Here is a 15251-nt window from a genome sequence, read left to right on the forward strand (position 1 = left end):
GACCGATTGGAAAGTGGACGATGCTGAATCCACGGACAAATGTTCACTTATTGAATATTTACGTCTGTTAACGTATTGCAGACTGTTCCAAAATGTGCTATAAGTGCTAATGTGCTCCGAACGCCACTTTGCATCAGTCCATCTTAGATGAGCTCGGGCCCAGCGAAGCCGGCGGCGTTTCTGGGTGTTGTTGATAAATGGCTTTGGCTTTGCACTGACTCAGTGGCCTAGTGGTTAGAGCAGTGTTTTCCAACCTTTTTTGAGCCAAGATGCAATTTTTTACATTGAAAACACACCACCAGCAGAAAACTCAGCAGCCGATATTGACAGTAAAAAGTTGTACTTGCAATTGTTGGATATGACTTTAAAGCATAAACAAGCATGCATGACTATAGCTCTTGTCTCAAAGTAGGTGTACTGTCACATCACACCCTGACTTATTTGTACTGTTTTGCTGTTTTCCTGTGTGTAGTCTTTTATTTATCGTCTTGCGCTCCTATTTTGGTGTTGATTGTCATGTCATTTTCGAAAGTACTTTGTGGACGCCGTCTGCTCCACACGCTGTAAGTCTTTGCTGTCGTCCAACATATATATATACATGTAAATAGATTATTAATTCATAACAACATTGATTTTGATTCATGGCAGTTTTGCGTCTTTAGAGTCGAGATCGCAACTTTTTCTTGTTGAATTTCACCTCTTTGCTCTTTTTTTTCACTTTGATGTTTTTTCGTACAAGTATTTTTATCATGTGACACGGGCTGGTGAAAGGCTGGAGGCGGGCCACAAAAGGCCCCCGGTCTGCACTTTGGACACTCGTGATGCACAGTAAATGTTGATGTTGTGTGTACGTGAATGTTCTGGAAGCTGCCTGATGAGAAAACATGAACATGGCGATGTTCTCCAGCTCTTCAATGGCCGTTGGCGTCGCAGGCTGCTGGTGAAAGTGTCTCAGCCCTGCAGAACCCACACAAGGGAGCGGGATGAAAGCGGGGAGCGGGCAAATTGGAGATAGGGGGACTCTTCACAGGCGGCGAGGGAAAGGAATGCAAAGTGAGGAAAACAAAAGGTTGCATTGAGGAATAATGGGACAAGACAGGAGAAAGGAGGTTGCAGGAAATGAAATGTGCTTGCATGTCGGGCTTCTTGGCGCAAACACTTTTCCTCTCCGGATGGCCTCGGAAGACCGAGTTCAGCAAGGTGTCATGGAGCCGCTTGAAGAACTGCAAACCCCATGGAGTCATTTTGCATCATGGGTCTGTCCTTCCCTTCCATGTTGTTCATTCACAATCTAACTGCGTGTCGGGATGGGAAGCATGGATGCTCATAGAACTCTGTGTAAAACTGTTTTTCTCATGTCTTGTGATCATGTTCTGTTTAGTCATGTTCTGTTTGTTGTTGACTCCATTAGTTCCTGTTTTTGCGCACCCTGGTTTGTTTTAGTTTCACCTGCCTCATTTGTTTGAACTCCATCCATCCATCCATTTTCTACCGCTTATTCCCTTTTTGGGGTCGCGGGGGGGCGCTGGCGCCTATCTCAGCTACAATCGGGCGGAAGGCGGGGTACACCCTGGACAAGTCGCCACCTCATCGCAGGGCCAACACAGATAGACAGACAACATTCACACTCACATTCACACACTAGGGACCATTTAGTGTTGCCAATCAACCTATCCCCAGGTGCATGTCTTTGGAGGTGGGAGGGGCCTATCCCCAGGTGCATGTCTTTGGAGGTGGGAGGGGCCTATCCCCAGGTGCATGTCTTTGGAGGTGGGAGGGGCCTATCCCCAGGTGCATGTCTTTGGAAGTTATTTGAACTAACGCATATATATATATATATACGTATATATATACGTATATATATATATATATATATATATATATATATATATATGTGTGTGCGGCGTCTTCAGTAATGCGGACGTTGTACCGATCTGTTGTGGTGAAGAAGGAACTGAGCCGGAAGGCAAAGCTCTCAATTTACCGGTCGATCTACGTTCCCATCCTCACCTATGGTCATGAGCTTTGGGTCATGACCGAAAGGATAAGATCACGGGTACAAGCGGCCCAAATGAGTTTCCTCCGCCGTGTGGCGGGTCTCTCCCTTAGAGATAGGGTGAGAAGCTCTGCCATCCGGGAGGAACTCAAAGTAAAGCCGCTGCTCCTCCACATGGAGAGGAGCCAGATGAGGTGGTTCGGGCATCTGGTCAGGATGCCACCCGAACGCCTCCCTAGGGAGGAGTTTAGGGCACGTCTAACCAGTAGGAGGCCACGGGGAAGACCCAGGACACGTTGGGAAGACTATGTCTCCCGGCTGGCCTGGGAACGCCTCGGGATCCCCCGGGAAGAGCTAGACGAAGTGGCTGGGGAGAGGGAAGTCTGGGTTTCCCTGCTTAGGTTGTTGCCCCCGCGACCCGACCTCGGATAAGCGGAAGAAGATGGATGGATGGATGGATATATATATATATATATATATATATATATATATATATATATATATATATATATATATATATATATATATATATATATATATATATATATACATATATATATATATATATATATATATATATATATATATATATATATATTGCATGGCAGTTTTGTGATATTAGAGTCAACATTGCAACTTTTTCTTGTTACATTTCACCTCTTTGGTCTTTTTTTCTACTTTTTGTTGTGAAATAATTGGAGCCTTAAATAGTTCCATAATTCATAACAACATTGATTTTGATTCATTATTATTTTTCGAGACATGACAGTTTTTCCAATTTTCCTCTTTCTTCGCTGTTTTCACTCTTCTGCCTCACCTACTCGGTTAATGTTAGTGTACTATTACTTCTGTTGTGTCCGTCACGTCCTCTGTGACCTGTGTTGTGGCTTTATGTTATTTTTAGGGATGCACCGAAATGAAAATTTGTGGCCGAAGCCGAATAAAATTTAAACGCTTGGCCGAAGGCCGAATACCAAATACCGAATAATAAATGCAGTTTTTCACAACTTTTTTATGTTGCATAAATAGCCTAGAATACATTGTTAGACATGTTTTTCAAATAAAGTAATTTTTTATTGAATATTGACAAGCACAGTTTTTCATTTATATTAGGCCTTCAAACAAAACATGCATTCCAAAAAAAAAACAAAGTGCATTAAAGTGGATAAACCCACAACAAATGAATTATTGTCCTTTTGGCAAAAGTCTGCTTAGCCACAGTAGATATGCTAATAATGTCAACAGAAGGCTCAAGTAAATCTCAATTAAGTGTGTGCTTGTAACCTCATACACTTATACAGGTACACAACATATCATACACTTATACAGGTACACAACATATCATACACTTATACAGGTACACAACATATCATACACTTATACAGGTACACAACATATCCCAGGCCAGAACAGGTTTGTCAATAACAGTACTTCAGCTTCAGAATAAAAAGAAGGAAACTAACTATGTATAAAACAATTTAAATTTAACACTGCACGTTGGTTGATTGCGTCACCGTGTCAAAAAAATTGCGTCTTTGCGTCACACGCCACTATTCGGCCTTACTTTGAACTCATTCCACCGAAGGCCGAATGTGGCTTTTTTTTCCATATTCGGCCGAATATATTCGGTTACCGATTAATCGGTGCATCCCTAGTTATTTTGTTATGGATTTATGTTATTTTGTTATGGCTTTTGCAATGGTGCTGTAGCTGAGAGCGGCTGTGTGGTGGCTTTATGTTGTTGTCTTGTTGAGTTCGTTGTGACCTCCCTCGCCGCCATGCTATGTTTTGATGACTGATGGCGGTGATGTCACAGGCGGGCAGACAGACTTGAGTGGCGTTTAACGTCCTTGTCATTAAAAGTGCTAAACTTCATATAAAGCCTGACGTTTTTACATCCAATGTTTTCTTTTTTCTTCAATTGATAAAACCGATTGGTTGCCTTTTAAATGGAGTTAGTTCAATATACAGTATGTCTGTATATATTTATTCCTATTCTGTGTTATATGTCTTTTATGTTGTATGATTGCACCAAGAACAATTCTTAGTTTGTGAACCCGTTCCCAAACAATGGCAGTAAAAAAACTATTCAGATTCTGATTCTGATCTTCCAGGATGCTAACTTGTCAAAATAATATAAAAATAATCAAAATAAACATTCATTATTTCATCAAAAGTAGTTAATATGAATAAAATCTGTCCTTAAGATATTTTGTACATATTAACCTCTTAAGGCCCAAGCTGTTTGTTTACATGATTTTTTTATTTCTCTTTGCTATTTGGGCTCATTGGACCATAATTAGAATAAAAACTACAAATCATCTTTTGATATTATGTACTTAGTTCATAAGTAACAAACTTGTACTTCATGTTTAGTGACATGCTAATGTTTATTTTTACACTTTTGTTTTCCAAATTTCATTGTATGTTATACTCTTCTGACACCACCAGATGGCAGTATAAGTGTCCACATAAGTGGCCATAAGACTTCAATTCAGTAGTGTACACCATTTTGGAAATAAGAGCTAAAAGGTGCTGTAAACGCATGTGGCCACTAAGCCTTTAGAGGTTAAGGTCTTAATAATAATAATACTAAGAGATTTTATTTGTAAAAAGCACTTTACATTAAAGAGGTGGCAACTTGTTCAGGATGTACCCCACCTTCAGCCTGATTGTGGCTGAGATAGGCTCCAGCGCCCCCCGCCACCTCAAAGGGAATACGCGGTAGGAAATGGATGGATGGATGGACTTTACATTGAGGAAACATGAATTGATGAACGTGGACCCCGACTTAAAATAAGTTGAAAAACTTATTGGGGTGTTACCATTTAGTGCTCAATGGTAGGGAATATGTACTGTACTGTGCAATCTACTAATAAAAGTTTAAATCAATTAAACAATCAAGACAACCTCAAAGTGCTGCAGTGTATTAAAATGTTTTCATATATATATATATATTATAAATAAATAAGAATAAAAACTATCACAGCCTAGTAGCTATAACTAGTATGCATGTATCTAAAAAAGGCTTTTTTTTAAAGAAAGGAAGGGTTTTTAAGTCTTTTTTAAAAAACATCCAGTCTGTGGTGCCCTCAGGTGGTCAGGGAATACCACAGACTGGGAGCGGCGGAGCAGAAAGCCCGATCTCCCATTGTTCGTAGCTTTGTCCTCTGAGTTTGGAGGAGGTTAGACTGTCCGGAGCGGAGGATTTGGGGGTGAGCAGTTCTTTAAAATGGTAGAGGGGGGCATTTCCATGGAGGCACTGGTGAGTTACTAGGGAGACTTTGTATTCCATCCTGAATGTTACAGGAAGCCAGTGAAGCTTCTGTAGGTTCCACTGTACCTCTGTTGCACGGGGATTAAAACCAGTCAAATAATCTCTGGATTAGATCCTTCTTAAATTCCAAATTAAATTGCTCATCTCTTCAACAAATCATGTAGATTGTTTTGTTTTTGTTTAGTTTTTTTTTGCGACCACAGCATCAGCTTTGAACTCTTTAGCCGACACTCTTTCCCGTTTGAGACATGTTGACCAATCAGACGGCAGAAACATCCTTTGAGACTTAAATAAGGAGAAGATGACAAACATGGCAGGCAGGATGCTCCTGGTCCCGTCGCCTGAGTGAGGCCGCTGACCACTTAGCGGTGTGGCAGTCACTTATCTTCAGGATGGCACCATGACCACCATGATGATGATGAGGGTGGGGAATCCAGCGGGGAGCATCTGGGATTAACTCCACTTGCCTCAAAACCTGCACACAAAGAACGTTAGGAATCCCACAGGACTGCAATCCATGTGTGGCAGCGGGCTCCGGGGGACAGGAGCTACATGTGTTGTGTTTGACTAAGAGGAGTGACGACAATCTGACACCAGGTGGCAGTAATGTCCAAAGATTTATTTTTATATAAAGTAAATATATATATAATAAGAATAATAAACAATACTAATGAATAAACCAAGGAAATGAAGTGTGACAAAAACTGAAGAGTGTATGGTGTAAGACTATGTGTGTAGATTAGCTGGAGTGTGACTTACCAAAGTGTTGACGAGAGCGAAGGAACCAGAAAGTCCATGGGGCAGGCAGGATCAGGGGGCGAGAGCGAGGCGTCAGAGTTGTGGGGCGTGCGAGGATTCGAGGAACGAGGGAGGCAGACGAAAAACCAAGAAGCGCGGGGGAGGCAGGGAAGTTACGGAAGCACAAGACGCACAGTTTGACTCAGGAATGCAACACAGGGAAGGTAAAGCTGATTATACTCCGGCGCCGGTATGTCAGGTTGTCCAGGCTTATGAAGGCAGGTCCTTTATTACGGGCAGGTGTGGTGATTGTCTGTGAACGATTGCAGTTGGCGGCTGCTGCAGGGTGGAGACGCTCGCGGCTGGTCCCTGGATGTGCGCGCTTGTGGGCGTGTCGCGAGGTGCGCACAGACAGATGAGCGGCGCTGGCAGAAGTCTGAGCCGTAACAACATGATGTCATGGTCCTAATTTGCATGGCGTGTGCTAAAAAAATTGGAAAAAGAAGAAGAATTTGTTTATGAACATTCTTCTGCCACTTCTTTTTTTGTCATTTTCTGTGAGGTCACACACCTGTGAGTGCTTGCAGATGGGGGAGGGGCTGGGCAGGGCGGGGCGGGGGGAACAGCAGGACCCGCTGCTTGTTGAGAAGAGCAATGTATGTTTTCATGTTAGAGTAGGCGTGGCCAAACTTTTTGACTTGCAGGGCCAAACAATTTGGTCAAGGGCCGCATGTAAAGTAACTATATATATATATATATATATATGTGTGTGGGAAAAATCACAAGACTACTTCATCTCTACAGAAGTGTTTCATGAGGGGTTCCCTCAATCATCAGGAAAAAAAATCTGATGATTGAGGGAACCCCTCATGAAACACTTCTGTAGAGATGAAGTAGTCTTGTGATTTTTCCCACACATATATATTGCGCCCTACCACGGTATCGAGCACTATTCTCTGGATAATCCAATCAAGATATCCATCCATCCATCCATCATCTTCCGCTTATCCGAGGTCGGGTCGCGGGGGCAACAGCCTAAGCAGGGAAACCCAGACTTCCCTCTCCCCAGCCACTTCGTCTAGCTCTTCCCGGGGGATCCCGAGGCGTTCCCTGGCCAGCCGGGAGACATAGTCTTCCCAACGTGTCCTGGGTCTTCCCCGTGGCCTCCTACCGGTTGGACGTGCCCTAAACACCTCCCTAGGGAGGCGTTCGGGTGGCATCCTGACCAGATGCCCGAACCACCTCATCTGGCTCCTCTCGATGTGAAGGAGCAGCGGCTTTACTTTGAGTTCCTCCCGGATGGCAGAGCTTCTCACCCTATCTCTAAGGGAGAGACCCGCCACACGGCGGAGGAAACTCATTTCGGCCGCTCGTACCCGTGATCTTATCCTTTCGGTCATGACCCAAAGCTCATGACCATAGGTGAGGATGGGAACGTAGATCGACCGGTAAATAGAGAGCTTTGCCTTCCGGCTCAGCTCCTTCTTCACCACAACGGACCGGTACAACGTCCGCATTACTGAAGACGCCGCACCGATCCGCCTGTCGATCTCACGATCCACTCTTCCCTCACTCGTGAACAAGACTCCTAGGTACTTGAACTCCTCCACTTAGGGCAGGGTCTCCTCCCCAACCCGGAGATGGCACTCCACCCTTTTCCGGGCGAGAACCATGGACTCGGACTTGGAGGTGCTGATTCTCATTCCGGTCGATATATATATATATATATATATATATATATAAGATATATATATGTATATATATATATATATATATATATATATATATACACAAACCCCGTTTCCATATGAGTTGGGAAATTGTGTTAGATGTAAATATAAACAGAATACAATGATTTGCAAATCCTTTTCAAGCCATATTCAGTTGAATATGCTACAAAGACAACATATTTGATGTTCAAACTAATGAACACTTTTTATTGTGCAAATAATCATTAATTTTAGAATTTTATGCCAGCAACATGTGACAAAGAAGTTGGGAAAGGTGGCAATAAATACTGATAAAGTTGAGGAATGCTCATCAAACACTTATTTGGAACATCCCACAGGTGTGCAGGCTAATTGGGAACAGGTGGGTGCCATGATTGGCTATAAAAACAGCTTCCCAAAAAATGCTCAGTCTTTCACAAGAAAGGATGGGGCGAGGTACACCCCTTTGTCCACAACTGCGTGAGCAAATAGTCAAACAGTTTAAGAACAACCTTTCTCAAAGTGACATTGCAAGAAATTTAGGGATTTCAACATCTACGCTCCATAATATCATCAAAAGGTTCAGAGAATCTGGAGAAATCACTCCACGTAAGCGGCATGGCCGGAAACCAACATTGAATGTCCGTGACCTTCCCTCCCTCAGACGGCACTGTATTAAAAACAGACATCAATCTCTAAAGGATATCACCACATGGGCTCAGGAACACTTCAGAAAACCACTGTCACTAAATACAGTTTGTCGCTACATCTGTAAGTGCAAGTTAAAGCTCTACTATGCAAAGCGAAAACCATTTATCAACAACATCCAGAAATGCCGCCGGCTTTTCTGGGCCTGAGATCATCTAAGATGGACTGATGCAAAGTGGAAAAGTGTTCTGTGGTCTGACGAGTCCACATTTCAAATTGTTTTTGGAATTATTCGACATGGTGTCATCCAGACCAAAGGGGAAGTGAACCATCCAGACTGTTATCGACACAAAGTTGAAAAGCCAGCATGTGTGATGGTATGGGGGTGCATTAGTGCCCAAGGCATGGGTAACTTACACATCTGTGAAGGCACCATTAATGCTGAAAGGTACATACAGGTTTTGGAACAACATATGCTGCCATCTAAGCGCCGTCTTTTTCATGGACGCCCCTGCTTATTTCAGCAAGACAATGCCAAGCCACATTCAGCATGTGTTACAACAGCGTGGCTTTGTATAAAAAGAGTGCGGGTACTTTCCTGGCCCGCCTGCAGTCCAGACCTGTCTCCCATGGAAAATGTGTGGTGCATTATGAAGCGTAAAATAGGACAGCGGAGACCCCGGACTGTTGAAGGACTGAAGCTCTACATAAAACAAGAATGGGAAAGAATTCCACTTTCAAAGCTTCAACAATTAGTTTCCTCAGTTCCCAAATGTTTATTGAGTGTTGTTAAAAGAAAAGGTGATGTAACACAGTGGTGAACATGCCCTTTCCCAACTACTTTGGCACGTGTTGCAGCCATGAAATTCTAAGTTAATTTTTATGTGCAAAACAAAAATAAAGTTTATGAGTTTGAACATCAAATATGTTGTCTTTGTAGCATATTCAACTGAATATGGCTTGAAAAGGATTTGCAAATCATTGTATTCTGTTTATATTTACATCTAACACAAATTCCCAACTCATATGGAAACAGGGTTTGTACATTTTGAATCCCTCAGCACCAGCTGTGAGTGAACTTAAGGAAGTGTTTTAAATTGAAAAAAACCCTCCTACTATGACTCCTTTAATGCACCTTATAATCCGCTGCGCCCTATGGTCGGGTAACAAGGGTGATCTACATCTGTGTGAAGAAGAGACTAATGTCGCGCTGTCCTCCTGCAGGCTGGAATGGGTGGAGATCATCGAGCCGCGCACGCGGGAGCGCATGTACGCCAACCTGCTGACGGGCGAGTGCGTGTGGGACCCCCCGCCGGGCGTCCGCATCAAGCGCACGGGCGACAACCAGTGGTGGGAGCTGTTCGACCCCAACACCTCGCGCTTCTACTACTACAACGCCTCCACGCAGCGCACCGTCTGGCACCGCCCCCAAGGCTGCGACATCATCCCGCTGGCCAAGCTGCAGACGCTCAAGCAGCACACGGACGGCGCCGACCCGCGACCGGCCGGCGGGGGCGGGGCCTCGGCCGACAACAGCCCGGGACGCAACAGCGGCGTGAGCCGGGAGGGAAGCACCTCCTCCTCGCTGGACCAGGAGGCGTGCGACAAGCAGGGCGGGAAAGAGGAGGCGGAGCGGTGAGTGAGGCTGACTTTTGACCTCGCCTTCATCCTGCCGTCGCACGGCTGTGATTGGTCCACGCTCCTCCCACGCCGGCCTGCGAGCGTCTTGCTCACGCGCACGCCGCGGGAGGACAAATGTTTTGTCAGCTCATTTTCTTAACGAGCTGCCTCTGCAGTCATAACGTGACGCATCAATTAGCGTCTCATGGCAGCGTGCTAGCCAGCCTAGCAACCACAGCTAATAGCTGCCTGAGGGTTGGATGAGGACGTCTGCATGACCTCCATTACATCATCCTTATTAGCAATCACACTTCTTATTGGCTGTGCAGCGTCTCTCTCTCTCTCCCTCTCTCTCTCTCTCTCTGCAGAGCTGCTGAGGTGGCAGTTTGTCCTCTCGCTAACATGCTTTTGGCTCCGCCTCCCTGCACAGCCAAGGTTACGAGAGAAAGAGCGAGGATGGATGACGTCCATCTAGTCCAGGGATCACCAAGGCGGTGCCCGCGGGCACCAGGTCGCCCGTAAAGACCAGATGAGTCGCCCGCTGGATCTGTTCTAAAAATAGCTCAAATAGCAGCACTTACCAGTGAGCTGCTTCTATTTTTTGAATCGTATTTATTTACTAGCAAGCTGGTCTCGCTTTGCTGGACATTTTTAATTCTAAGAGAGACAAAACTCAAATAGGATTTGAAAATCCAAGAAAATATTTGAAAGACTTGGTCTTCACTTGTTTAAATAAATTCATTTATTTTTTTACTTTGCTTCTTATAACTTTCGGAAAGACAATTTTAGAGAAAAAATGCAACCTTAAAAATGATTTTAGGATTTTTAAACACATATACCTTTTTACCTTTTAAATTCCTTCCTCTTCTTTCCTGACAATTTAAATCAATCTTCAAGTAAATTCATGTTTTTTATTGTAAAAAATAATAAATAATTGTTTATTTAATTCTTCATTTTAGCTTCTGTTTTTTCGACGAAGAATATTTGTGAAATATTTCTTCAAACTTATGATTAAAATTCCCCCCCAAAATTCTGGCAAATCTACAAAATCTGTAGAATCAAATTTAAGTCTTTTGAATTTCTTTAAAAAATTTTGTTCTGGAAAATCTAGAAGAAATAATGATTTGTCTTTTTTTTAGAAATATAGTTTGGTCCAATTTGTTATATATTCTAACAAAGTGCAGATTGGATTTTAACCTATTTAAAACATGAAAAGCACATTTAATAAAAAAAACGTTATTATGGTTTTACCTTTACTTATAAATGAAGTCCATGCGCAGCTCCTTCTGATCAAAAGCATCGATAACTTGTTTATAGAAGTCTTTCTTATCTTTCTTCAGTTTTAAACGTCTCTCTGTCTTGATGGAGATCTTCCTTTATTACCTCCTGCTTCCATTGAAAGTCCAGTTTAGAAAACTGTTTTATTTTAGATATGTAATCCTCCATGTTAAAAGTGCAAGCGAGAGGAAAAAATAAACGATCGCTGCTCACTCTTGCTGCTTGTTGTCACTTCTTCTGCAGCCGAGTAGTTGCAAGAAGGATCACTAGCGCCCTTTACCACGGGAGTCATTTAATGACTCATATTTGACACACGCAGCTACGGTATATTAATAAAACATAGCTGCTTACTGTTCTTTTTAGCATATTCAATAGTTTGGACCTTAAATCCTACTGAATAGCTTTTAATCTTCTTCCCTTTTTGCGATTTCAAATGGTTGAAATCAGCCCCGTATCATTTTGAAAATGATGACAGGTGAAGTGTCACTCGTGACGTGACGAGTTTGACCCAGGGGAAATTCTAGGCAGGCACATACTATGTACTCGGCGGCAATTCAAGGAAATACGGTAGGAGGACTTTATTTTCTAAGTTTGTAAACGAAATAGACAATATCGATCTGATCACTGTAGTATCGACCATATATTGATTCAATGCTTGGTATGGTTACGGTCGATATTTCTGTCGATCCGCCCACCGTGAGTCGTGTAGCATGTTTAGCTATTCCTCGTCCTCCACTGATTGTAAGAAACATAGTTTCTCTTTTGCCACGGAAGCGAGGATTGCTGGCTTAGGAGTGGTTTTGCACCGTGGAGGGACGTTAGCCATGTGTTCAACATTCATTACCACGATAGAATGATGGTATCAAAAATTCCATTCATATTGTCGATATAGCGCAAACCTAAGCTGTGGTGAAGGTGGAGAGTGAGATGTGGTGGTAGCGGAGCGAGGTGAAGACCAAAGCAAAGACTGAAGGCTTCTCTTTGTTCCCCACGTTGGCGCCCGTGCTAACATCCACAAGTGCCCCCTGGCAGCCACACTGACGCCATTCAAGTCCAGAGGGGGAAAGTGTGTGAAAGGGGCAGGTGGCCAACACTGCAATCAATTTCACACTCTCTTCTCCACCAGTCTGGCTCTTCATCCTCGTCTCCCTCCTGTTGTTGGACGGCGAGGGGACGCCGGTTGAAGACCACGAATGCAAAGTGACGAGCTCGCTTGTTGCCAGAGACCCCCGTGTGCCCCCGTTAACCTCTGCAGAGGTCTTCAGAAGTTGATTGAGTCCAACATCTTCAACGTTTATTAACCTTAAACCTCCTCCTCATGTACTCCCCTCAGGACGTCCCCCTTCAGGTGGAATACAGGTACGAAGGAGCGTATGCTGATCAAGGTGACGGACAGGGAGCCCAGCTTCTTGGCCCACCAGGGTAACGGCTACTCTCCCTGCGACCCCCCCACACCAGGAGCTCTGTCGGGAGGGGGCACAGCCTCGCGGACCCGCCGTTCTTCCGGAGGCCACCCGCCCTCGGAAGCCGACGGCTCGCCTGTCCTCTACGCCGAGCGCCGCCACTCTCCCTTCATGAAGCGGGCGGAGCTGGGCGGCACACAGCGCCGCTCGTCCGCCGACTCCCAGCCTTCGTCGCCGCGCTACGCCTACGAGCCACCGCTGTACGAGGAGCCGCCTTCTGAGTACCAGCCCCCGCCCATCTATGAGGAGCCTCCGTCCGACATTCACCTGTCCGACTCCTCCTTCTACGGCTCAGGCAAGTCCCCTGCTCGCAAGACTTCGGCGCCGCTCTACCACTCCCCCAAGCAGTCCCCGTACGGCCAGCTGGTTCTGACCCGCCAGAAGTGTCCGGAAAAGACACAGAGTCTGGAGTACAGTCCTGTGGGCAAGGAGTATGTCAAACAGCTGGTTTATGTCGAGCAGTCGTCATCCAGTCCTCGCTTTAAGACCACCGACCGCATGCTGCGTTACGGCACCACCGGAGGCTACGGCGGCTCCTACGGGGGCTCCTACACTCTGCAGCACAGCCAGTCTCTGATTAGGGATCCCCGCCTGCTGCTGGACTACAGCGGCGAGGGTGGAGAAGGGGGACAGAGGCTGCTTTATGAAGACTCTGTGTCCTGGTCCAGCCACACTCACTCCCTGTCCACGTCCTCCGCCGGCCCTTTCTCTCCCGGTGGGAACCGCAAACGAAAAAGCCGCAAGCCGTCGCTTCCGCAGGAGCTGGCCCGCTGCGGCGCCCCTGACGGGGACTTGGTGGGCACGGCGTCAGAAGCCATGCTAGCCCAGGCCCGGCTGGCCTGGGAGGCGCAGCAGGTGATGAAACAGAGGAGCAGCTGGGACTCGGACCAGGGTGGTGGTCTGCAAGGCTCCAAGGACGGATACGAGAGCGATGGCGCCGTACCTCCGCCCCTGCCGGGCCCCGTGGTGAGGGCCTTCAGCGAAGATGAGGCGCTGGCCCAGAGTGACGGCCACCACTGGAAGCGCAGCACCTTTGAGAGGCTGGGCTTCCCTCAGGCCCTACTGGAAAAAAGCCTTTCAGTCCAGACCAGCCTGGCGTCCCCCGAGCCCTACCTGCACCCTTCACAGGTACTGATGCATGCTGGGAGTTTGCACACATTGCTGAAGGAGCGACCCTACAAGACTTAATAACATTTGTTGAATGGCATTCTTCATTTTCTGTCCCTGACCGCTAGTCGGAGGACCTCGGCGCCTGCGCCCAGTTTGAGGCCAGCCGCAACGCCAGGAACATGATGCCGAGCGCCAGCTGTGGAGTTTTCCCAGAATTCACCCTGAGAAAGCCCTCGTCTGAGACCGACATAGAGAACTGGGCGTCCAAGCATTTCAACAAACACACGCAGGTACTCAAAACTACGACACACTGCAGCTGCCATAACCACTACACAAACTACATCCATCCTAAACCTACTACCGTGACCACTGAACAAACTACATCCATCCTAAACCTACAGCCATAACCACTGAACAAACTACATCCATCCTAAACCTACTACCATAACCACTGAACAAACTACATCCATCCTAAACCTACTACCATCACCACTGAACACACTACATCATCCTAAACCTACTACCGTAACCACTGAACAAACTACATCCATCCTAAACCTACTACCATAACCACTGAACAAACTACATCCATCCTAAACCTACTACCATAATCACTGTACAAACTACATCCATCCTAAACCTACTACAGTAACCACTGAACAAACTACATCATCCTAAACCTACTCCCATAACCACTGAACAAACTTGATCCATCCTAAACCTACTCCCATAATCACTGTACAAACTACATCATCCTAAACCTACTACCGTAACCACTGAACAAACTACATCCATCCTAAACCTACTACCGTAACCACTGAACAAACTACATCCATCCTAAACCTACTACCATAATCACTGTACAAACTACATCCATCCTAAACCTACTACAGTAACCACTGAACAAACTACATCATCCTAAACCTACTACCATAACCACTGAACAAACTTGATCCATCCTAAACCTACTACCATAGCCACTGAACAAACTACATCCATCCTAAACCTACTACCATAATCACTGTACAAACTACATCCATCCTAAACCTACTACCATAACCACTGAACAAACTACATCCATACTAAACCTACTACCGTGACCACTGAACAAACTACATCCATCCTAAACCTACTACCATAACCACTGAACAAACTACATCCATCCTAAACCTACCACCATAACCACTGAACAAACTACATCCATCCTAAACCTACTACCGTGACCACTGAACAAACTACATCCATCCTAAACCTACTACCGTGACCACTGAACAAACTACATCCATCCTAAACCTACTACCGTGACCACTGAACAAACTACATCCATCCTAAACCTACAGCCATAACCACTGAACAAACTACATCCATCCTAAACCTACTACCATAACCACTGAACAAACTACATCCATCCT

At 45.2% G+C, this 15251-nt stretch overlaps 1 protein-coding gene across 1 annotated transcript in view; it reads left to right on the forward strand.

The window, feature by feature from the left end:
• arhgap39 (Rho GTPase activating protein 39) overlaps nt 1–15251 on the forward strand; it is an 81775-nt gene that overhangs the window by 44139 nt on the left and 22385 nt on the right. The window contains exons 2-4 of the mRNA XM_061888233.1: nt 9593–10003; nt 12600–13857; nt 13965–14129. Of these exons, the coding sequence (XP_061744217.1) occupies nt 9593–10003; nt 12600–13857; nt 13965–14129 (1834 nt within the window). The remainder of the gene's footprint in view (nt 1–9592; nt 10004–12599; nt 13858–13964; nt 14130–15251) is intronic.

The sequence above is a fragment of the Nerophis ophidion genome, linkage group LG26 (assembly GCF_033978795.1).
Source record: "Nerophis ophidion isolate RoL-2023_Sa linkage group LG26, RoL_Noph_v1.0, whole genome shotgun sequence".
Taxonomy (NCBI): Eukaryota; Metazoa; Chordata; class Actinopteri; order Syngnathiformes; family Syngnathidae; genus Nerophis; species Nerophis ophidion.